At 36.6% G+C, this 26,519-nt stretch overlaps 1 protein-coding gene across 1 annotated transcript in view; it reads left to right on the forward strand.

The window, feature by feature from the left end:
• Positions 1–26,519, forward strand: part of LOC149531985 (protein unc-13 homolog) — a 117,691-nt gene that overhangs the window by 43,249 nt on the left and 47,923 nt on the right. Inside the window, exons 13-18 of the mRNA XM_089811386.1 lie at positions 8,575–8,655; positions 16,139–16,231; positions 16,384–16,569; positions 16,730–16,888; positions 21,845–21,937; positions 23,609–23,680. Of these exons, the coding sequence (XP_089667512.1) occupies positions 8,575–8,655; positions 16,139–16,231; positions 16,384–16,569; positions 16,730–16,888; positions 21,845–21,937; positions 23,609–23,680 (684 nt within the window). The remainder of the gene's footprint in view (positions 1–8,574; positions 8,656–16,138; positions 16,232–16,383; positions 16,570–16,729; positions 16,889–21,844; positions 21,938–23,608; positions 23,681–26,519) is intronic.

The raw sequence follows: 26,519 nt of genomic DNA on the forward strand, positions 1-26,519 counted from the left end.
TTTGGTAATTAATCAATACATATTGTATAAGGCAAGTTTCAAGAACAAGGTAATAAAAAAGTTCAAAACATGCATTAATAATCACATGATATCTGAATTTAACAACTCTCTAGGTTTAGGGAACTGATACAGGTTTGATTATGCAACCCTATGAAAAGCTTTCTATATTCTTGTAGCAATAACTTATAGTTGCTTTGCTATTTGTTATTGTAATGCTTGATTTTTCATAGTGGAAATGTCTCTTGGGTTTAATTACCTATTATCTTTTCCAATTTGACAGGTTCACAGCCTTTGATAGTCTTTAAGTTCAACATTGGGCATGAAATGTTGATATACTTTGTTGGGATTCAAATCTGGAATACCATTTTTTGATTTAAGTTCCGCCCCAACTGTGTGTCTCAACCCTTTTTAACCCACTATTTATAATCGATTTGCCTGGGTTTTCCATGAGTAAAAATTGCCTAAATGTTGTCTTGTATCATCCTTTATGTGATGACAGTTGCAAAAGATCCAAAAAGTTATAAGTTTTGGTTGTTTTCTAGTCATTTCTTGTGTGAATTTGGAGTTTTGAACTTTTGGGGTTATCCATCCTCATGTGCCATCCTTGTTTCCGCCTTCCCTTTTCCCCTGTTAAAATGTCAAATTTCATTCTCTGGCATGCCTTTCCACCCAAATTTGACATCCTAGTCCTTTTGTAAATTTTTCTAAGTAAAGCTTTTCAGTGATGAATCTTTCCATGTTGGTTTAACATCCATTTTAGGCTTGAAATTGCGGCTAAAGCCTTAGAAAATTTGAATTGTTAGAGTTTCAGACTTGTGTTTTCCCTGATGTTGTTTCGTTGTTATCCTTGATATCTTGATTTCTTGCCTTCCAAGAATTTATCAAGCATGTTTGTTGGACTTGCAGACTTCCATATGCCATTATGCATTTAGCTTTTTCCTTGTTGGATTGAAGCTCCCTTTCCATTAGTACTTTCAATGTCATCTTTGACTCTTGACTCCCACCTCCATAATCTTTACAAGGTACTTGATTGAAGTTGTGGACATCCTTTTGCCTAGGTACTTGTTTCTTGTCGTTTCCGCCTTCCCCTTTTCCCTTGTTAACATGTCAAATTTCATCCTTTGGCATGTCTTTCCACCCAAATTAGACATCCTAGTGAGTTACCTTGTAAATTTTTCTAAGTAAAGCTTTTAAATGATCAACTCATCCATGTTGGCTGACCATCCATTTGAGGCTTGAAATTGCGACTTAAATCCTGAAAAAATCATAAGTGCTAGAGTTTCAGACTTGTGTTTCCTTGCTCTTGTTTCCTTGTTATCCTTGACATCTTGATTCCCCACCTTCCAAAAATTAATCAAGCATGTTTGTTGGACTTTCAGACTTCCATATGCCATTATGCATTTAGTTTTTTCCTATGTTAAAACCCCCGTACTGGAAACATTCTGGGGACTTGGGGATGGCTGGGGACGCCCCCACCCTGTCTCCCTTTTCTGAAAATTCCCAATAAATGTTCTGGAAACTTGGGGACTTTGGGAAATTTTTTTGGGGATGTCTGTTCGTCTCGGGTATAGTTTGGGATGCCTTGGACGTGCTTGGGATAAATGGGCGTCCCTGATTTTATAGACAACATCAACACTTATAAAATATTCTTCTTTTATAAAACATTTTCTTTATTAATTTTAAAGTGGGCCTCTCCTTCCAAGTTCACCCTAACATGCTTATTAAATTTGGTAGTTGATTCTTGCTATTTGGGGCCCTCTGATGAGTATTTGACAACATTACGTTAAGAATCATGGAATTAATATTGCTGTTACAGTCACGCTACACACGCAGAATTATATAGTAGACTATTTGCAAGGTGTTGGGAAAGTCTGAAAAGTGCATTATAGACCTAGAACATGCACCCTTATGTCATTTTTTGGCAACACATCAGTGCTTGGTTGGTCTTGGGTTGATCTAGGTCCTTTGTGGAAGACATGGTTGATATTGGAAGTTGCATCAAGATACCGTCTTACTTTAACAAACCTATATCATGATCAGAACTGTATAGAGGACCTTTTTGAATTAATATCTGCCCACTCACAATGAATTGAAAGTGTAGTTTCAGAATTAGATGATAGTAGTGTGTTTCAATTTAGAAGGTGGTTTATTGTTCTTGTTGCTATTGAAAATGAATTCTAAATTATGTTCTTAGGTATATTTCAAATTTTTGTGTTTTTATTTTAATATTACATGCATATTGACAATAATTCCAAATTATGAGTGCACTATAATTTATAGCATATTGAGCATTGAGTTTGATTATTGAAATGTTGTACGTTAAGGTTCTATGATGTTTAAATGGCATGGTTTATCCATGTCTTCATATGAATGTAATGTATGCAAATTTCCCTATATTGATATAGCCATCCTCGTTTGCCATACCCCCCTATCCTCAAAAATGGAAATTTCTTTTTAGTCCCAGAAACCCATCTCGTCGTTTCCTGCCGTCCCTATCCTAGAAACTCGAGGGAACATAGGTTTTTTCCTTGTTGGATTGTTGAAGCTCCCTTTCCATTAGTACTTTTCAGGTCATCTTTCACTCTAGACTCTTACCTCCATAATCTTTACAAAGTACTCGATTGAAGTTGTGGACATTCTTTTGTATGGGTACTTGTTTCTTGTTAATCCTTGCAGTGCATCGATTCCTTTGTATATCCTTTCCGACTCACATTTTTCCCTTCCCCTCGATCCTTTTATCCTTGACACTGCAAAATGTTGTTAGTTTCCTGAGTTACTTGATGAGACATACTCCTTTTCATGTACCTTAATGGTATGTGTTCTTCATTACCCTCGATCTTTGACATCCTAGCCAAAGGCATAATGTATTAGTTATCTTAGACCCTTAAAATTCAAAACTCTTGCCTTTTTCATGGTAACATTCCCCTACCTCAATTCATGCCCAAAAAAACAATGATTACTAGGTTGACATTACAACCTTCTAAATGAGGGTCTCTCTCCCAAAAATCATTGTTCATAAAAAAGGCGCAGATGTACATGCAACTTGTAGTAGTGAAGGTAAAAATAAAAATTGATCTAGGAATGCCATTAATTATCTAATGAAGCTTTATAGGTGCTTGGAAAACATTTTAAATCAAAAACTTGTATTTTCAGAGAAAATAAAAGATAAATATGTTCACATATTATATTTAATCTAGTGATTAGAGTTTCATGGTCCACTTTGCATTTCGGCTCTTGGCCACATTTATGGCGGATTTCATGGATCTTCCATGCCTTGGTACACCAAATCTAGAGGCATATCAAGTGAAAAAAGAATATACAAATTTGTAGTCTACTCGTCCATGTCTCTTTGCAGATTTTGATGTAGTTGTAAGAAGTTTTCATGTAATTTGAAATGTGATTGTGACTCATAAAGGACTACAAATAGGGTACTGAGCAAATTTTTTGCGTTTATAGTGCACTATAGGTAACTTTAGGGTATTGATAGCTATATCTTTAGGTTGTAAATGTAAGGAATGTATTTTGTATGACATAGGAAAGATTTTGTATTATGCTTCTTTTGTGATGTATGTACCCATGGTGGTTTGAAACAATTAAGGGGATCATCTAGTTGCAGTCACGTGTCTCTTTTCACCACATTTGTTGATGCAACTGCATGAGAAGTTTTATAGTTGTGCGACACCATCTAATGCATTGTTCATTCTTTTATTGTATATGGATCTTTGTAGCTTGCGGATGGATTATTAAGTATATCCTTTGTATTTGATGCCACCTTTGGTTTTCATTTTAATGAAAATTCAGCGATGTTGATGTTGTATCGAGCAATTTCCTTTCCTCTTTAATTTTTTAAATCTCTTGAACTCATCAAAGTTGTGGAGAGTATATATTAATATAAGAAGTTTTTTTTAACATCAGTCAGGTTAGGCATTTGAGCATGGCTCCAAGATCACGAGCTTGTGCCAGAATTTCTATAGTACCTTGTAGAAAAATTCTTGGAGACAAAACACTTCATATAGTGAGGTTCCAAGATAATATCTATGTAAAGGCTAGCTACTATTCTAGCAAATCCTATACTTAGCTTATGTATGGCCTATAAATAGTTTGTATCTATCCTATTTGGAGAAATTCAAAGACAAACAATAGAGTAGAGTTTAGTCACATGTTAGTCCCTTCCCTTTAGCTTCGGTTGAAAAAATGCCTTAGATTTTGATGTCTCCTTTATTGGATCAAGTTGACCCACAACCTCGCGTCTAGCATATCCTCAATGGCATCAATCATATCCTTGTTGGAGTCCTCACTTGCCATCCCATAAACCTTCTCTCTTATACCATTGACCAGCCCTTGCCTTCTTTTCCATCTCAATAGCCTCTGCAAAAAACCACACTTCTTTTGGATCATTCACCTTATATGCTTGAGGGTCACCTCATCCCAAATAGTTAGCACAAGCAGTTTGGGGATTTCTTTCCCTTCCCACTTAACCTCAAGGTAGTCCTTCAGGAATTGTTAGGTTTTTATCCACATTATGCATTACTAAGTTGAGCTCCACCAAGAAAGAGCTATTGAATGCCTTCCTGCATAAGTCCTATGCTTCGTCCTTAGATTCCACAACCAAGTAGAGCTTAGCCACATGTTGGTCCCTTTTCTCTATCTTTGGATGAAAGAGAATGGCTTGGGGTTTATTGTCTCCGTTACTTGGGACAAGTTGATCCACAACCTTGGTGTTTGGCGCATCCTCAATGGCATTGGCATATTCTCGTTGGATTCCTCACTTGCTATCCCATTAAAACCTCTCTTATATTCATTTAACTAGTCCTTGCCTTCACTTAACTTTAATCCCAATAACCTCTACAAAAATTCCACACTTCTTAAAATCGTTCACCTTCTAAGCTTGAGGGTCAGCTCATCCCACAAAGTTAGCACATGTAGTCTAGGGGTTTCTTTCCCCCTTGGCTTAACCACAAAGTAGTCCTTTGGGAATGGGATTGTTAGGTTATTATCCACATTATGCTTTACTAAGTCAATTTCCCCCATTAAAGAGCTATTGAATACCTTCCTGCACAAGTCTTGCATAAGTCATGTGCTTCTTCCTTAGATTTCCCAACCATCAAAGTGGTTGCTAGGAATACCACCAACTTTGTATCGATGGTTGGGGAACAAGAACTCCCCACCTAACGTCCTCCTAATTGCATGAATTATTAGGTTGGAGTAGTTCACTTCTTTGAGGTGCTTATCTATCACTTCTCCAATAAACAACATTTGCCCCTTATGTGCAATAAGTCTGATGGGAGAATCCATTAGGGCCGAGTTAAATGCTAGGGGTAGCCCCATGATAACCATTTATTTTGCTAGGTTGACATTTTTCTGTCCATCTTTTCTCCGATTGGATCCCATACTTCGGTTGTGATCTGATCCCTTTTTTCAATGAGAATCCCAAAAAGGTGCGCTAGGCAATTGTGTTTAAAATATCCCCTTTCCACCTTTGGTGTGATATAAAATAAAGATCTTAGATTTCTTTTGGCCACTAAGCTGACCTAAAGCTATCAAATATTGTTTGAACGCCTTCTAAAATTGCACAGCTTCCCCTTTATCCTCTGCCCCAAAAAGCATAGTATCATCTGAAAATTGTTGATGGAATATGGCTTGAATTGAATCGGTGATCTTAATTCCTCCTATTTGATTAGCCTCTACCATTATTATTCACGGGAGATTAAGTTCCCTTGTCTGAGGCTTTTGGATGTCTCAAAAAAGCTCTTAGGGGAACTATTTACTAAGATCGGAATTCTTGGGCTAGAGATATAGGAAAAAAACAAATTAATGCATTGTCTGCAAAGCCAAAAGCTTCTAAGCGAGTGCAAAGAAATTGTCATATGCTTTCTTGATGTCAACTTTGATTTAACATGCTTGGCTCTTTGTTATTTTGTGGAATGAATGGCTTCTTGTGCTATTATCATACCATGTAAGATAGATCTCTTGAGCACAAATTCTCTTTGTTCCTTTGAAATAATGAATGGGAGTATCTCATTCAGTCTATTCACCATAGCTTTTATCATAATTTTGTAAATGGTGTTATAGAGGGAAAAAGGTTTGAATTCATCTATCTCATTGATTTAAAAGTCTTCTCTCTGTTAAGAATCTACCTTGATCCATACCACGTTGAATGACTTCTTCATTCAGACTTTCCATTGCCTTTTCAATATTGTGTTTTTTGTTGAGAACATGTTTTTGAAGTGCTTTTTATTTTATTTCAATAAATTTTGTTTGTTTGATTTTAGCTTGGATACGAAGCAATTTCCTTTCCTCTTTGTTGTTCATGACTTTGTTACCCAATGAAGTAGGCACCGATTCATATTAGTTCAAGATTAAACAAAGTATTCTAAACAGTACCTTTGTTCTGGTTAGTTATAAGAATATATTAGGTTTTATGCATGTTGTTCATGTTTCGGTAATACAAAATAACAAATTTATTTTAAGTAACTCTTAAACTCATATCATCAGAAAATTTGAACATGCATGTTTGCACATTGGCATTGTGTAAAAAATGATAAATGCAAGAATCTTTAGGAATTATAGTGAAGTTGATACCTATAGGTGCATCTGTGAGGTGTATGTTAGCTGTATAGAGGTCGTATGGAGCTAGTTGATCTTGATCTATTGACAGTTGTAGAGGTCAAGTTTACATCTGAGTATAGCTGCTATTTGTTATTCGTGTTAAATTATCTGATATAAATACCTGTTAGTAATACCTCTGGGAATACCATCTGGGGTTTTGATTTGGCCCAATATGCTGGAGAGTCTACCCACTCTCCTCGTAGCCTTTAAATTGTTCCTTCTCTATTGGTCAATCCTTGCTTTGCCTTCTAGACGATATATCCGTGGCCTTGAAGGTAGGAGAAAGTTCTAGGCTTGTGGACCCACTGATTCGGGCATAGATTGCAAATTCTGTGAGTATTTTCCAAGCTGCCGAGTTGAAAATTTTGGGCTTGCTGAGTAGTCCCCGAGTCCCAGTCTGGGGACTATTGTTTTGCAACTTAACTTGCTCATAAGGAACCTCTGCGTTTTCCGTGTGGGAAAGCTAAGATTTCTGTCACATCAAGCAACTAAAATATATGTTTCCGATTCGGGTATGAGATACAGAATCAGCTACATGGGTATGCCAATTTTTTTCCTTGACTATACATACATACATGCACACATTCATGCACATACATGTAAATGTACAGGTACACGCGCATGTACAGGTACACGCACATGTACAGGTACATGTACATATACATATACATTTCAATGGTCTATTATGCATTTATGATTGCCATTGACATTTTAAGAAAAATGGCTTGTGTAAGCATCCATATAATTGTTCTGCCTAGTTTATCATTACACAATCCATACATATAATTCTTAAAATCGCCTGGGTATGCTTGGATTAATCTGGGTTTGCCCAGGCCAAACTGAATTGTATCTGGCCCCAGTTCTTAGGGGACGAAATTCGGTAACATATACTAAAACCTGTTCTTAGTTGTTCTGTGGAGCTACTTCAAGTACCGATATTTGTAGAGAGATGAGGCAGTATAGTAAAAATATGAAAAGAAGGAACTTTTTCAAGGACCAAGATTTGGAAAGAGATGTGGCAGTATGGTAAAATATAAAAAGAGAGATTTTTTTTATTCTATTTGAAGAAAATGAAACAGGATCATATAGCTGGTAAAATATAAGAAAATGTACAAACCCAACTTTGTAGGATACCTAAGTGTCCCAAAGCGAGACACATCCTATTGTTGTCACCACAAGACCAAATTAGGGAAACATGAGTTGCCCAAAGTGAGACACTGCAAGTCCTATTATTGTCACCACAAGACCAAATTAGGGAAACATAAGTTGCCTAAAGTGAAACACTTCTCATCCTATGATAATCACCACCACAAACTCAAAAAACAGTAATGCTAAAGAAATAGTGACAACCATTATTCTGTAAAATGATAAAGAAATAATTTATCTAATATTAGTAGTAAGCTGTTTGTAATGTGCATAAATGTTGTACATTTAATCATAGTTCATAGAGGTCATATATAACTGTTACATGGAATAGGTGGCAGGTTACTAGTCTTTGCTGGGTCAAACCTTGCATCTCATCACAATCTGATTCTCAGGATTATGTAGTGTTTTGAGCAAGGAGGAAAGAATGTTTATAATTTTCAAATGTTCTCTACTTCATATGCAGACAGTGAATCTCTGGTTAAATTTTCCGTGTTTATTAGTGTTCATTTGTGTTCTTATGCAGACAATGAGGTTCTAGTTCAAAATTATAATACTGTTAAAGAAATAATAAACTAAAAATTATTGTATCAATCATATTTGGTCCCTATCAAGCTGTCACTTTAATGTTCTCTCTGGTTTTCTCTTGATTGTCGATCTACCAAACATAAATTTTTAAAAGTTGATCTTGACCATAAGTCAACATTTTGCAATGACTGTTTTCAAATGCATGTACAATATAAATTGTAGATACATTTTGCATTTGGATTCTTCACTGAATAATAAATTTGATCAAAGATATTTTTTTCCTCGAACTACCAGGAATCAAGTAACTTTGAGGGTATAGTGACTGTAGCCATGCTTTCTGGAAGGCTTATTGCAGATGAATGTGATCACAATGAGGTGAGCTTTCTTGTTCTTAAACTCTTACACATTTTAAAATTCACCATAGTTGATTGGTCTAGGGATTGCAATAAACTTCCTTTGGTTTATGATTGGTGTTTTATAATTTTGATATCTAATTAAAACCTTAATAATTTAACTTGTAACCAGAGGCTTTTGCAGTGCAACCAAGTTTTAATTCCTTGTTGGTTACAATCATTCCAACCATGTTAGTTTTGAATGCTTCAGAAAGGGAGAGGGGTTCTAGCTTGCCTTGGACAAACTATTTTTGTTTATATCCAATAATTTGTGCAATGTCCCCTTTTGGGTTATTCCTGATTTTTCCCTTAAAATAATAATATTTTCTCTCGGTGATAATAGCTTTATCAAAGATTAAAGAATTTAATAATAATATTTAGATTAATAAATCGTAGCACAATTTTCAAAATCAACCATAATATGAATTGTTTGTAAATAATTCCAAATCTCCCAATTTAGAGGTTCTCTTCCCTAACAGAACAGTGGCCATATTAAAGGTTTTTGTCCTTTAACTTGCCAAGAGTAAGAGGGGTTTTCTGTCCTTCCAAATCTTAGTCCACTTTGGAGGGTTTTTGGCCTCCTTTACCAAGAGTTGGGTTTCCATCCAAACATGATAAGAGCAATAAGGGTTTCATCCTTATCCTCTTGTTAACTTGGAATAGATTTCATCCATCCTATTTTCAAGACACTTCCTTAAATGCAAAGCTGTTTACTTAATGTATATGCTAGATCATTGCTGATAGATATATCTTGATGGATTGACAAGTCAATATAAGAATGAGGCTTGAATAATTTTATGGATGATTGATGCTTGAATTAATTTTCTGCAATGATTCATTTGTTTGATGGATGGGTGGCTTCTTTGCTTGTCAATGAATTGAGTTGTCCTTTATACCCATTTCTTGTAGGAGTCACCACCTTTCACTGTTACAAATGTAAATGGCAGAATACTTGACTTATGAATCAGAGATCAAAAGATCTATATATACAAAGGGGAGAGTCGAATAGAATAGAAACATTCTATTCTAGACTACACCTAAATATTAGAAACATTCTAATATTTACAGAGATACAGTAAGATACAATAGCAAGCATTAAAAAGAAACATAAAGATTGTTCCAATACCCACCCTTAATGCTCAATCTATTTACTACACCAATAGATCCCTTGAATTTAACAAACTTGTCAAGACCAAGGGGTTTTGTGAAAATATCTGCTTGTTGCTTTGAGGTAAGGACATTGAGTAACTGAATAGATCCATCTTCTACTAACTGTTAGATGTAATGGCAATGAAGCTCTATATGCTTGGTTCGTTCATGAAACACTGGGTTCTTGGCAAGTTTGAGTATTCCCTGATTGTCTGAAAACAAAGAAGTCGGACTTGCTTGAGGAATATGCATATTTGCAAGCATCTGATGGAGCCAAACTGCTTCACAAGCTGCCTTGACAGCTCCTCTATATTATGCTTTTGTAGAGGAGAGTGCCTGTGCCTGTTGCTTCTTACTGGTCCAGGTAACTGCTGCAGATCCAATACTAAACACATAGCCGGAAGCATATTTCCTGTCATCAACTGAGCCGGCCCAATCAGAATCGGTGAATCCACTAAGCTGAGGAGCAGCATTCCTTGTGTAAAGAAGACCATAGTCTGAAGTACCATGTACATAGCGCAACACACGTTTCGCTACAATCCAATGATTAGTCTTGGGATTCGTCATGAATTGTGAGATGTAGTTGACTGCAAAACTGAGATCAGGTTTAGTAGTAGTAAGGTAGATGAGACTACCTACTAGTTGCCTGAAGAGTGTTTCATCTATAGGAGGAGAATTAGATTGTGCAGACAATTTCAGACCAGTCTCCATAGGAGTGGAGGCAGGTTTACAATCTTGCATTCGAAACTTGTCAAGCAAATTTCTGGCATACTTGGACTGAGACAAAAAAATACTGTTGTCGGTCTACCAAACCTCAATACCTAAACAATAATGAAGCAATCCAAGATCTATCATATCAAAAGTTCTGCATAGATCCTGTTTGATTTTTGAAATCAAATGTTCTAAACTCCTAGTAATGATCAAATCATCCACATAGACAACAAAAAAAAGAATATCATTACCAGAGTGTTTAATAAACAAATTACTATTTGATAGGCTATGCTGAAATCCTTGAGCAACCAAGTACTGATCAGTCTTTATGTGCCAAGCCCGAGGGGCCTGTTTGAGACTATAGAGGGCCTTCTAGAGTCTACATACTTTTGGTTCTGAACCGGCAACCTTGAAACCTGGGGGCTGCATCATGTAGACTTCTTCTTGTAATTCACCATTGAGAAAAGTACTCTTCACATCCATCTGATGAACTTTCCAACTATATTGAGCTGCAATGGCAAGAAGAAGGTGAATAGTGCTCATCTTGGCTGTAGGGGCAAAGGTCTCCTCATAGTCAATGCCTTCGCGCTGGGTGAATCCTCACACAACAAGTCTGGCTTTGTATTTGTCCAAGGTACCATCTGCATGGTACTTGACCTTATAGATCCATTTACAACTAATGGGTTTGTTCCCAGGAGGGAGATCTGAAAGAACCCAGGTGTGATTCTTTTGAAAACTTTGAAGCTCAACATCCATTGCTTGTTCCCATTTTGGAATTCCTTTGGCCTCTGCATATGTTTGGGGCTCAGGGATACTGTGGATGTTGGCCATAAGAGCAACATCAACTGTGTTGTGCTGAATGCTCTTATTTCTGGAGGTTCTACCCTCAATGAGTTCATCAGGACGAAGATCACTAATCGTTTGAGCCCACCATTTTGGCCGAAGAGTAGAGGAGCTAATATTAGATGTTGCCGGAATAGCTAGATGAGGAGCAGAAGCAGAAGTTGTATTATCTGGAGGTGGCTGAGGTGGTGTATCAATAGCATCAGACGACTCATAAAATAGGACCCAAGTTAGAGATTGTTGAAGACTGAATCTCAGAATGTGGCGGGAGGCAGAGAGCTGAAATGGTCCGAGTTCATTATCAAACACAACATCACGATTGAAGATTAAACGATCAGTGTTTACATCAATTAGTCTGTAGGCCTTATGTGTGTGACTGTATCCTGTAAACATGAGTTTCTGGCTTTTGGAATCCAACTTAGTGCGTTTGGCATCAGGAATCCATACATATGCTAGAGAGCCAAAAACTTTCAAATGGTTGATCCTAGGTTTGTGACTAGACCAGGCTTCCTCAAGAATCTTATGGTTAAATGCAAGGGTGGGTGACCGGTTAAGAAGGTAGATAGTTGTGGATACTGCTTCTGCCCAATATTTTATGGGAACATTTCTATGTTCTAGCATAACCCTAGCCATTTCTGTGATGTTACGGTTTCGACGCTCTACAACACCATTTTGTTGAGGGGTGTGAGGTCTGGTGAATTGATGTCTAATGCCACGAGTAGTACAGAAGGCAGAGAAAGCAAAAGAATAGAATTCCCCCCATTATCAGTCCTAAGAGTATGGATGGGAGAACAAGACTCTTTTTCTACTAGGGCTTTAAATTGCTGAAATACAGGAAAATCATCTAATTTTTGCTTAAGAAAATATACCCACATTTTGCAACTGGAATCATCCACAAAGAGTAAGAAGTACCTGTTCCTAGTAACAAGAAGGAGTATTCATAGAACCACATACATCAACGTGGACCAGCTGGAGTACTTTAGATGCCCGCCATGATAAACCATCTTTAAATGGTGTCCTATGTTGCTTCCCTGCTTGGCAAGTTCCACAAACGCGATGGTTCTGGGTTTGGATATCAGGTAGGCCATTGACTAAATTATCTTGAGCAAGTCGTGCTAGATATTGAATGTTCAGGTGACCGTATCGCTGATGCCAAAGGCTGTTGAGAGTGGATGATTTGGCGATGCACGCTCAAGGGAATCGCCTGAATCTACAAGCCTATAAATACCATGATCCTCAAGACCGACAGCAAGTGTAGTCCGAGAAGCACGATCAATAATTGAACACTTATTTTCACTAAAAACGACATCCAACTGAAGGGAGTGCTTCATAATCTGACTAATAGACATAAGATTATGTTTCATGCCAGGAACATAACATACATTGAGGAACACGAGTCTTCTTCCTCCGGACTAAACTTGAACATTTCCCTTGCCGACAATATTGTATTCTTTGCCACCTCCAAAGATTATTGAGTCAGAATAGGGAGTGAATTCAACAAACCAATCACGCTTGTGAGTGAAATGTCGGGAGGCACTGGAATCTATGTACCAGGTACAAGATTTCACATGATCTGTAGGTATGCTGGCCATAAAGGCATGGTAGATAGATTCTTTCTGAGTGTTGGGCAGCATTGGCTTGCTTTTTAATTGAGTCTGACTTCTGATGCTGCTGATACAGATGCTCATAATATGTGAATATCTCAAATGGCACACACTTCGAGGTGAGAAAATGAAAGACAAAAAAATCAGAGAAGTACCCAGAAGAGAGCTTGAAAAACCTAGAAATAATGTGCTGTCGGAATTCGGATCCGCTGGCTTGAAAGTTGAGGCACAAAAATTGAGACACCTAGACAAATTTGACAACCCATTTGAGATCTCGAAAAACGCACGAAGAATCTGCAATCAAAATTTTTTTTCCAAGGTCAATAACTAGGGTTTCGAGCAAAACCCTAGCCAGCTGCAAAAAACTCCAAGTAATGGCAGTTTTGAGTAAAACTGATGCTGAAAACGGGTCGAAAAAATGTAGCATGAACAGACGACTAGTGCTTGAAGCATTTAACGCTAGTAGGGAGGAAGAAGAACGCGGATTAGCTGATAAACCCGATGCCCAGAGGTTATGCCAAAAAAAAAAGCCGTTTTTAGGCACGATCTGGTCCAGTTTTGTGTTCAGCAGCAATGGTGCTTAAAAAATGCGAGCATTTTTAATGTTGCTGCAACTCTAATGTGAACAAAAGGAAACCTGCACATAATATCCAGTCCAGACATCTCGTAGTCGAGTGAACTGGCGTGATATGCAGTTACAAATACTACGTGAAGGCACCAGTTATGAATCTGGCGTGAGAAGAGAAATCGCCAAAAAAGGGACATGATTTTGAGAGATGATTTGCAGACAAACATGAATTCGGGATTTGTAGATAGACCTGAATTCAGGATTTTTCCTCTAGGTCGAAAACCCTAGGTGGGTTTGAGAGAGAAATCGACATAAATAATTGTAAAAAAATAATTTTTAAACAAATAATTTCACAAAGAAATTATGAATTTTTTTCAAAAAAAATCAGTGTAACAAGGGGACGCGTTCCCCCCCCCAAAACTAGGCCGTTTCGGAGACGGGGACATCCCCAGGACGGGGGGACGGCGTCTTGGCGTTTCGGGGGGCGCCACTTAGAGCGCCACCGCTGTCGGAGACGGCGAGACATCTCCGAGATGGCTAGAGGTCTTCGAGACGGGGGAGACGTCTCCGAGACAGCTAGAGGTCTCCGAGTGTGGGGGTGCGGGGGGACGCCAAGGAGTCTCCTTCATTGAGGGGGGACGCCAAGAAGTCTCCTTCATTGTGGGGGACGCCAAGGAGTCTCCATTGATTTGACATTTTGATTTGGACTCTTGGAGACTTGTAGTTTTTGTTTGCATTATATACTTATTTTGATATCATGATTCATGGCACATGATACTTATTGTAATCATCTTTATGTCATGACTCATATGATCATTGATTACTATTAGATAGTAGAATTTAGATACTCATACTATTGATTTGAAGGCTGATATATAGAGTTTAGACTAATATTTATTATTTGCTGATGTTCAATGTTTAATGTTCATTGTTTGTTTGTCATTTGATCATGAAGCATGATATTCTAGCTGATATGGTATATGCTATACCATATGTATAGCATATACACCCCTACTCCTTCTGCCACCCCCCCATCCCCCGCCGCCGTCCCCCCGCCGTCCCCCTGTCGTCCCCAAATCAAGGCCCCTTTGTCCCCCCATCTCAGAAACTTGTCCCCCCGTCCCCCCGTCCCCCCGTCTCCCAGGGCGGTGTAACTATGAAAAAAATTCAAATATTAGCTCTGATACCATGTTAAAAACGTAAATGGCAGAATACTTGACTTATTAATCAGAGATCAAAAGATCTATATATACAAAGGGGAGAGTCGAATAGAATAGAAACATTCTATTCTAGACTACACCTAAATATTAGAAACATTCTAATATTTACAGAGATACAATAAGATACAATAGTGAGCATTAAAAAGAAACATAAAGACTATTCTAATATTCACAAGAAACTAGTGACCTCCCTTCTTTGCTGCCTTTGATTATAATAAATTATTTTAAGTTGATTACTTCATTTTTTATTGATGATTGATGGATTCCGTTCTCAAATGAAATGATCTCTCTTTTATAACGCATGTTTGAGGAAGTCAATTCTTTATCATCACTAGTGCCTCAAAAGAGTTACAGCCTTTCATAGCTAATCACTACTGTCTGATAATTTTTAATTTGATTTAAAATTAATCCTTAGTCTGCACTCCCCTTTAACTTGTCACATAGTTGCTTATTCAAATCAATTAGACTTGATGTTGTGATTAGGAATTGGTGGCAGGGGCATGACATCTCACTCCTTGATAATTATACCTTCTATGAACAATTACATACCTTTCGGCTGAGAACTGTGTATAAGATTATGATTTTATGTTGGGCTCATACTCTGTGACCCATTATCAGGACAAGTAGAGGAAAATTTTCCTTATGACTTTTTTTCCATTGTTGACAGCTCCATATCACCTGGTTTTCCATGCAATACTGACTCTCTCACATGTACATTTGGCATTCATGTCCTCTTCAATTTAAAACTGATTCAAGCAACTGCTATAGGATTAGGTACATAGCACAGTTTCTACTACTGGAAATTTTAAGTCTCTTCTTGCGATTTAACATTAGAATTTGTAACACCCACATGCTAGAGCATGTTTGTTGCATTGTCAATTGTCCTGGTGTTGAAAGATCATATTTCTGAAAGTAAAGTTTTTGTAATCTTAAGACAAAATATGCATAAACCTTTTATATAAATGAAGAAGTGGATTTAAGGTCGATGTTGCTTATTGCATTCTTCTGATATGTAGTACACAATATGGATAACTTTACTTAGATTAGTAGTTTTTACGAAATATGCCAATTCGTCTATTCATTAGAAAGATTTGTTACATCATATGATCTTAGGTGATGCATAATTCTTTTATATAAATGAATAATTGGATTTAAGGTCGATGTTGCTTATTGCATTCTTCTGATATGTAGTACACAATATGGATAACTTTACTTAGATTAGTAATATTTATGAAATATGCCAATTCGTCTATTCATTAGAAAGATTTGTTACATCATATGATCATAGGTGATGGCATTCACTGGCTAAAAAGCTAACTTGTTTGATTGAGGATTGCAAAGGCGATTCAATAATGACAGTGGTGGGTGTAGGTATCTAGGATGACATCAGCTGCAGAGACAGCTTTAGCTGCTAAGCAGATTGAAGATTACATTATATCCTCCACTGATGCTGCATATGAAAGGGTTAGTCTTTGAGATATCGTTGTCCTTTCTTGAAGTGTTATTCTATTTAATATGTGGTGAATTCTCTGTTTTTATCTTCACTGTTTTGTGTACAGGTGTTACAGAATGTTATGAAACTGAAAATCTGATACTTCTGCTTAACATTTATGCAGGCACTTGCAACTGCAAATGCCAAATATGGAACTGAACATGAGCACCCTCTGAGAACACTTGCAGAAGATGTGAAGAATATTGCTCAAAGAAATTCAACTGTCTTTAGCCCTGTTTTGTCTCGTTGGAATCCTCAAAGCAGTGCAATTTCTGCATCACTTTTACACAGTCTATATGGAAGGGAACTGGCAAGTCTATATTGATCTGTAGACATTATGAGCTTCATTTTCCCTTGAGATCTTATCCCTCATTATGCTGCATACTTTCAAGATTCAATCAAGATTTGTGCATACTACTAACAATTACAAAGATCTAAATGAATTTTAAATTTTTTCATGTGTATATTAGAAACCTTTCCTTGATGGAGTCTCACATCTTTCGGAAGATGTTAAATCTGTATTTCCAGCAGCAGACATCCTCGAGCAGTATTTGATTGAGCTTGTTTATTCTGTAAATGAAGAGGATGAGGTGAATGGTTGTTACATGCAAGGGATGGCCCCATATCAGGTTTGTATATTGATTTACAGAGGCAAATAGGTTTAACTCCCATCTGATTTTCGTGGAATGCATCCAGAACCTTTTATTAGCTTTTTGGAAGAGGAGTTTCTTTTTCATATTAAAGATGCTAGAAACAACATTATGTTTCTAGAATCTGAACGTATCATCTTTGGGCTTGATAAAACTAATTATAGCATTTCCGAGAAATGTAAACATGGAATAACTATTTAGAATCACAATAAAGCTTCAGCTACTTATATTCTATCTTCAGTTGATTTGATTGATAATCATAATACCACAGTGAGTGGTTTTTAAAAATTCTTATATGATATAATTTATAACGATGGAAGAAATTGTGGAAATATGACTTGCTGTAGTACAATGATATTTGTGTTTTGTTAGTAGCTTAGTTTTGTGAAATATCTATTTTTGAGGTCACAACAGAGTTATAGCTACTTATACTTGTTGATGTTAGTTTTATTCCACTACAACATGCAAAATTGATTATTTAGTATTCAAGGATGAAACACCAAATCTCCAATTCTCACATGAATAAGGACACTCATATGCCAAACATTGTAGATGAATTGTGATCAAATGAGACAACCTCAATGTTCCTTTGTTATTTTGAACTTTCACTCAGTTTTATGATGTAATATGATGGTTGTCACAAAGGGACTTATGCTCTTCATTCAATAGATGCCAATTTGACTCCTAACTTTTTTTAAACACTTCCAACAAATTGCAAGGGAAAGGATTTATAAAGTTATTTTTAACTCTAGGCATGTAAGATAGTGTTGATGATGGGTGAGCCTCTAACCAATCCTGGCTTAGCCGTGTCAACTAGGCATAGGAGGGTACGGGAATGATTTTCATATTGTCAATATTCATTCAAATACCCTATGAAGGTGCAGTCTAAATGAACATCTCCAATAGAAGTTAAACATTTGCAATTTAGGCCTAGACTAACCTTGCATTATTACTTACAATAAGTACCAAAAGTTATGGACACTAGTTTCACAATTCATCATCATTCAACAATATTTTCCATTCATCTACTGCTACTTCTACTTAACATGAAACAAAATCTACTCTAAGTGAGGAATTGAAAAAGTCACACAATACTTTAAAGAAACATTGAGTAATACACCATGAAGACCAGCACTGAATCATCAATTAATCTGATAGAATTATGGCGACAATTTCACAAAGTCTCCTCTCCTACTGTACTTCTACTACTAACTAGCTTCTCTAATGTCTAACTTCTAACCCTTTACAAATGAGAAGGCCTTGGCCTTTTATAGTTGTTCAATTACAATGAAGTGCCAAGATCACTATAATATCAAGGGCCAAGATTTATCCTTAAAAACCACCACACTATCAACCAAGTACATCAAGGCACTGCATGTGTGCCAATAAGAAAATCACAATGCTTTTGAGAGCTAATGGGAACATTGTACACTTGACATAATATGATTGAATGTGCTTGAGCATCTGAAGCTAGAATTTCCTGATTGGTTGAAGACAAGTAGGCGCCACCTCAACTTCCTTATCTTTTAGACTTAACATTAATGATACTCAATATTATCAAGCCTTGAATGGTGATGTCATATTCCCGAATTGCTTCATCTTTTCAAATTTTCTCCATCTTCTTTCTTGGAAATTTTCTCAGTGCCTTGAACTCCATCTTGATCTTGAATATGCGTTTGATAATCTGATCTGAACCTCCTCCTCAGTAGAAGTACTTGAAGTCTTGAATATCTCCCTGCCCTCTTATCTTTTCCTCCAATCTACCTTACAAAACCAAGAAAGAAATATGCATTAAGCTCATGAGATGACAAGCATAAACAAAACGAAAAATATCTGAAAGTTTTCATAATAATCAACATCAATCCAAAGAGGCAAAGGGAATTTTCTTAATCTCAATATTAAACCTCTCTTCCTCCTGCAAATTATGTGCCAATCCGGAAATACATGAATTTTACAGTATAATAAACCCAGACTTTAGACTTTCCTACCACCATTTACTTCCAGATTTCTGGTAGAAAACTTACATGTTCAAAATTGTTGCTCTCTCAAGATAGTTTGCTTCCTTGGAAGAAATATTTCACTGCTAATTGCAAGTCAAATCACTGCCTTATTGAAGAGAAGTTCGTTTTTTACTTGCAGAGGTAAAATTGCATTGATTTGATGTTGAAATGATTTGTTTTTGCCACTCTTATATAGGTAATCTAAATTTGGAGGGGCTTATCTTTCTAGTTAGGCCTACTTGGCCTTTCTCATCCAATAAAAAATCATTTAAATTAAATAATTTCCAGCTCCTTCTAGGCTGACTAATATTAAGGATTTATAGGATTTTCAAATGTTTATTATTCCTTAATAAAATCAGCCCCCAATATGCTGTTTGGTCAAGCTCCTTCTTGAGGTGCAATTCTCATGTCAGAGGATTTTATCCTTCGGGGAGAATCTGCCTTCCCTCAAGGAATTTATTATGGTTTCCTCCAACTTCAATTCCTGCCCACACGACAACAGTCCATCCCTTCCATTGTTTTCTCTCATCATCTTGCATCTTGGATATCAAATATCAGTGTTTCAGCTTTTATGGCTACAAATTGGAAATGAGAGGTCCTTGAGGATAAACGACTTTTAAATCTCAAACTTTCCTGCTCATTTTCAATTAAACTCAAATTTTACTTTATTCTTGCATTCGGTGGCCATTCAATTTGTAAATCTTTATCCTCGTTCAATCTTTTCCTTTTCATTGCACAAACTCAAACTGTCTCTATCCTTATGAAGGTGTGGTGGAGATTAAGGGGGGAACAGGATTCAGAATCCTTGGAGGGTGGCAGAATTCACCACCTCCAAAGGATTCCTTCCTTTGTCTCAAAATTTACGTTCCAACTTCCCCTTGCCCTTAAACTTCATCTCTTCCCCCCCTTACCAAGTTTTGTCTTTCAGCTGGCATGAAGGTAGAAATCATACACTTGAGAGGACATATTCCTCTTGGGGTGGTGCAATCTATCACCCTTAGAGGAATTTTCCTCACACTATCTCAATGTCGCTAATACACATTTTCTTCCAAATTTTGTTCAATCACCATATGTCATTTACTCCTTCAATTATCTTGCATTTTAAGAGAGAAGGGATCATAATCCAAGCCCCAAACTCATGGCAGAATTCAGCATGCTGAGATGAATTTTGATTCCTCATCTCTTCTCAATCTCCGTTCCTCGAAAACTTAGTTCATTCAGTGATATGCCTCCACTGTTTGCAAATATCAGATTGTTGTGGAATCGCACTTTGTGGGAGTCTATATGTCTCAAATTGCTTCTTATCTGTTCTAGGTAGGGGCAAAGTCCTGGGTCTAGAGAGGAATTTTCCTCAAGGCATGGCAGAATCTGCCAGCCTTTGTGGAATTTTCCTCATATATCTGATTTATCCCTTCCTTAATACTCAACTAAATTGCCTCTACCCTCTGTTGTACTCTCTATACAATGCAAGTTTGGGGATTGTTCTTGTTTTTAGCCAATCTAAGTCTAGTTGGAAATTAGCCTATCAAGAGGATTCTAGATCTTCATCCAACCTTAATCTCCTTCTCACTAAAACTCAGACTAATTTTTAGTGTTTAATCTTTCAGCTCAGATTGTCCTTCGATGGAGTTTCATTTGTTTCCAAGGTCCTAATCGTGCAATTTCCTTGCTCAAGATAGGAGGTGGAAATGATGGTTAGGAGAGGAATGTTGGAGTCTCCAAGGCATGGCACAATCTACCAGCCTTTGAGGAATCCCTCTTCCACCAAGCTTCAACAATTTCAACTCAAAAACTCATTCAAACCCCTCTATCATCATACATTTTCTCATCACAATTCAAGATGCGTTTGTTATGTCTATGTTCACTCAAACTAAGCTAGGGCAAAAAATTAGGTGGTAGGGAGAATTTTGAATCCTCAAGGGCAGGCAGATTCTGCCTACCCTGAGGCTTATTGCTGCCCCCAAACTTAGTGAATTTCACTTCATTCTCAAACTTTCCCAAGGTGAACTTGCAAGGGATGCATGTCTATTGGTTGAACTTGATTGAATTGAGTTCCTATGCCTTCATCCATCCATCCTAATCATTTCTGTCCCTGACTTCGTCAAACTCATTTTTACTTCCTCCTATGACCTGGAGACTTGGAATTGCCACTAGCTAAGACTCCTAAGACCATCTACTCCTACTGCTAAAGCAAAAGGGGGGTTCCCCATTTGCAATGGATTGATGGTGTGAAAACCTCACAACAATACTCTATCAGCTCGTGATATGATTGATAATCACAATATCATAGTGAGTGATTAGAAATTTTAGTTTTTATATGACATAATTCATATGGAAGGCATTGTAGATATAAGTCAACATATCATAGTACAGTGATATATTTGTTTTGTTAGCACCATTTCTATGGCCAGAAGATTTTTGGGAGGCCATGGCACAGGCCCTTGTGAATCTCACCACAACATACATTTGATTTATGCACCTTACAACTCTATGTCGCTATGCATTGGCTACATGGTAAGTTGGAATATAATGAGCAAAATAAACATACAATGAAAGTACAAAACATGCCCAATTAGGGATTGCTCTTCTAGTTCTAGAAAGTTTTGCATAGGGTTCTTCATGTAACACAAGCTAGGGGTGAAGATCCTTAGGCACTCTTCAGAGATCATAGATTTTTTTGAATTTAATTAGGTAAAAGGTCTTTCATTTTCTTAACAAATTTTCTACTAGAGGATTTACTGCTGAACATCTCATAAATGATGGAGTTGTGTCAGATGGATATTGCTCATATTTTATTTTCTTGTAATAGTGGTTGGACTGCTTCTTTTTGATTTGATGATGCATAATGCTTTCTGAATATGAATTCAATTTTATGGTTTCATAACCGTGGTTGCTTACACTTTTCTCTTTGCCTATTGTGTATGCTTCATTTTAGGTTGAAGCAATTTCTGCACCATTGCTTACACGTTGGGTTAACGTTCAACTTGGGAGAATTGTAGAATGGGTTCAACGGGCAATTCAACAGGAGGTGATTTCCTCTGCCTATCCTTTTGAAACATTTTTTTTTGTATTTGAATCTCAATTTGGTAATTTTCATGTTGCCTGGGATATGTTGAGTGACAATGGTAGAAATAAGAAATTGATGGGATAAATTCTTAAGATTAATTTTTTGGCAAGCAATTAGAGAGACATGTATGTAATACTTTAAGCAAGTGACATTAGGAGGAACTTGCAGCTATGGAAAACTAACATAGGATGAAATAGTCAATTTATGAAAAAATAATAAATTAATTGATTTTAGTTATGATCTGACCTGCTGAGAAATTTGGAGAGTTTTCTAATTTTTTCTCTACCTTCTGAGTCAATTCCTTGAATATGAAATGTTAACTGTTTTCTTTTCTAGTCAATATCTAGCTTGATGGACAATCTTTTTGTTTTAGTGTTGAAATCTGACCCAAGTGTTTTCTTTCTTAAACAATTGACATGGTGGAATCAAAAAGTGGAAGTTCCTTCTGAGTAATGTCCATATGTAAGATTTTTATGCATCTATGAGGATGTGGATATGCCTGGGATTGGTATGAGATTATATTCTAAATTTGATAATGTACAACTCAAAGATTATGGAAGAACAACCTCAAGGATAGCATTTGAGGAAAACATGTGACTTTAGGGACAGTATAAGGCGAGGACACCATCAAAGCTTTATCATGTAATCATTTATGGTGTCCTCATTTCTACAAACATTAATGATATTTTAGTATCATACTATTACGATGCCATATTTAATATTGATTTTTATGGTCTTTGGAGTAAGGAAATTCTTTTTCCTATTTGATATGAATGCAAATCCAATCCATCTGTACAGTTGCACAAGGTTCTGAATATAAGGAAGATATTTATTTAGTTGATATTGTTGATTAGGATTATAGAGGGTTTTCAACATTTATAGGAAAATGCTCCAGAATCTCTCATTAAATATGCATGGATACCGATAAACACAACAATTGAACTGGAGTATTAAGAAGAAATCTTAACATACTTCATCATTCACAACAAAGTTGATTCTTAAACCAGGACTGTATAATGTGAGTCTATTGGAGCTTTGCATTATTGATTTCGGGATTTTTCAGGTAAATTATTCCCACACCCTTGTCTTCTTCCTTTTTAATAAAGATAAGAAAGTGAAAGAACTGTCTATTTTTCATTTTCTTGGAAATATTCTAATGGAATAAAATGATGTCTGAAAATTATATGCATTTTAATGTTATATTTGTGTTTTTCTGCTGACTTATTTGAATGTAGGAATCAACAATTAGCAATTTTTGTTCTTAATTCTTAGTCTGTGAGAATTCCTTTTCTTGAAAGTCTGAAAGGCAAAAGCTCTCATGATCTAATACGTGGCTCATTGAAAATCATGGCTTTAACAGGACTGGAAATGTTGTTTTAGATTTAACTGCAGCCATTTTTTTGTGATTTAGTTTGTGTTTTACTTGTCAATTAATTTTTCATTTTATGTTATTGCATGATTATATTTTGAAAAATCAAACGATAAGGTTAGTTGTCGAGTGTTTGATTGCATATTAGTTAACTTGCTACCAAACAGATAAAATTGGAAGTGGATGAGCTGTTTCTGCTATCTTTAAATAGTTGTTAAAGTACTCATGAGCAATGTATTTGACATGTGTTGATAATGTTGTAGAGATGGGATCCACTATCATCTCAACTACGACATGGAGCTTCTGTTGTTGAAGTTTTTAGAATTGTGGAGGAGGTATATTTCTTTTTGTTGTTTCATTTCTCTGTCCATATAGAGAGGTTATTTAACTTGCAATATTTGTTTTTGAATTTATTGCCTGCATATTTGCTTTAACTAATAATTTTATATTACAGATGTATATATTTTGCATGTTTAGTGAATTAGAGAACAGCATGCACACTGAAATTTACTCCTTACAATTTTGACATATTTGTATAGATTTGGCACAATGTATACAGCTTATTTATATCAGTATTTTAATTGGGTTTATAACTTTTTACTTAGTTAGCGGATGCGTACCCTGCTGGTGCTCCCTGGGCCTGGATGCATACTCTGGATGCAGTCCAGATGCACCCAGGATGCACATTCTGGACTGGATGCACTTGGGTGTGCAACAAGTGCATCTGGTGCACATCCACAAGCTGGGATGCATACACTGTGTGCATCGCGAGTGCACCCGGGCACAAGTCATAATTTATTTTTTCTTCTTTTTTAGAGAAAAATTCAAAAGAGCTCTTTATGAGGCACCATAAAATGATGTGCACCATGAAGTTTTGTGTGTTTTTGAAAGTCTTATTTATTGATAAGTAGGAGGTATGTTCTACAACAAGTCAAAACTCGTTGAATCCTTATAGCAATATCACAATTTGACTTGCTATGAAAAATATCTCCTACTTATCAATGAGCTTTAGGGTCTTTCTAAATTCTAATTAATGGTTCATAAGGCACAACACTTGGTGAAAGTTTTGCAAATAGGGTTGCAAGAAGAGTGGGTTTAACACTCCTCTGCGAGTGGCCAGAGACAATACAGTGCCTCTACACGTCAGCATGTGTGTCATTCAGTGACTGATTTCTTTTTGCCTAAGAATGACTCCTAGTCTCTCTTAGCATTTTCTCTGTCTCTCTCTCTCTTTCTTTGTTGTTGTTGCTTTGGTTCTTGTCATTTATTTTCGGACACCTTTGTGTGTTCTTTGTTGGTGTTTGCCTCACTGTTGTAATCTTTCAGTCCCATAGACATTTTTAGTCTTTTGTTGGACATTAATATCATTATCTTATCTTATTTGTAGTTAAGTGCTACAGCTGGAGTATTATTGGAATGGGTGACCTCCTGGGAAGTCTCGGTGCTTCACCTTTGTGAGGATCACCTAGATCCAATGAGTGGTAAGTGTTTCATTCATTCTCATGAGACGGGCTCGTGTGAACCACTACTTCTGAAAGTATGAGTGAATGAGTTTGACTCAAAAAACTACACAGTTGCATCCTATTAACAATATCAGAATTGATGAGCTTAAGGGGATAGCTAATGAATGGTTCATAAGGCGCAACACTTGGTGAAGGTTTTGCAAGAAAAGTGGGTTTAACCATAGAGGAAACTTTGTAGTCAAGTGCACTTGACCTAAAGTAGTACTAGGATGGGGGACTTCCTTGGAAGTCTAGGTGCTTCACCTCTTTGAGCAGCACCCAGATGTAATGATTGCTAAGTGTTCCATTCATTTTAATGAGAGATTGGTTCATTTGAACCACTACTCATGCACGTATGAGTTAATGAGTTTGACTCAAGAAACTACTTGGTTGAATCCTAATAGCAATATCACAATTTGACTTGCTGGGGAAAATATCTCCTACTTATTAGTTGATGAGCTTAAGGGAATTTTTAATAAATGTTTCGTAAGGCACAACACTTGGTGAAGGTTTCGGAAATGGGGTTGCAAACGGAGTGGGTTTAACCATGGAGTTGACTCTTTAGTTAAGCACATTCAAGCTAGAGTAGTACTAGGATGGGTGTCCTCCCTCCCAAGTCTTGTGCTTCACCTCAATGAGCATCACCTAGATCCAATGAGTGCTTTGTGTCCCATTCCATCTCACGAGAAATGGGTTAGTGTGAACCACTACTAATTAAAGTATGAGTCAATGAGTTTAACTCAAAAAAATACACAGTTGAATTTTGATAGTAATATTACAATTTGACTCGTCGTGTAAAATTTCTCCTAATTATCATAATTATCAATTGATGAGCTTAATGGGCTTTCTATGTAATAACCCTGTTCGAATATAACCTTGACAAACACCAATGTCATCACTATTTAATTGTTTGACATTTTGTCAAACACTTGGCAAGCAAGCTCTGGTAGACGCTCCCTCCAAGATTCTTGGAGCCCAAACCAGAAGCTAGAAATAAAAACTGAGAGCATCACTCAACTCCTCTAACTCATCTAGTCCAAAACTCACCTTATGTAACATGCTAATTTCCCATAGCCAATGAAGCCATTAATCAAATGTGATACATTTATAATCATAATTGAAAGAAAGGAGTGACACTTATAACAATTACTTTATACGTTCACTAGAAGAGGATTTAGCAACTGATTTATAACTTACAATTCACATAAGTGCAGATATAACAATTTTAGTTTAGGATCACATGAAATACAGATAAAACTACCACATCCATTGCATTTCCATCTCATGGTAAATTAATATAACTGATCCTAATATCTAATGTAAGGAAATGACATAATTTAAATGCTTGACTATATATATCAAAGTGTAATGCAAAAACATGAAATAAGTATCCAATAAAATGCAGATAAAGCCTTTGTGTTGTGCAAGCCTTGGTATCTAGAAGAGTGAAGTATTGCCATGGGCTTAACCTCCCAACCGTGGACCCTTTAGTATCCCCACACAATCTCTATTGAGAAAGGCCCTCTCTACCATGGGATTAGGCTCGGGACACTACTGTCTTGTCACTAAGCATCCTGGTGTTAGATTGTCGGCTAGTTAGTTGACGAGGCTATGGGCAACTTCCATTGACCTATCTTCTAATTGCTAGCACTTTGACCTCTAGTGATCACAA

Source organism: Cupressus sempervirens, chromosome 11, assembly GCF_028749045.1.
Source record: "Cupressus sempervirens isolate cs-2001-9-10 chromosome 11, ASM2874904v1, whole genome shotgun sequence".
Lineage (NCBI taxonomy): Eukaryota > Viridiplantae > Streptophyta > Pinopsida > Cupressales > Cupressaceae > Cupressus > Cupressus sempervirens.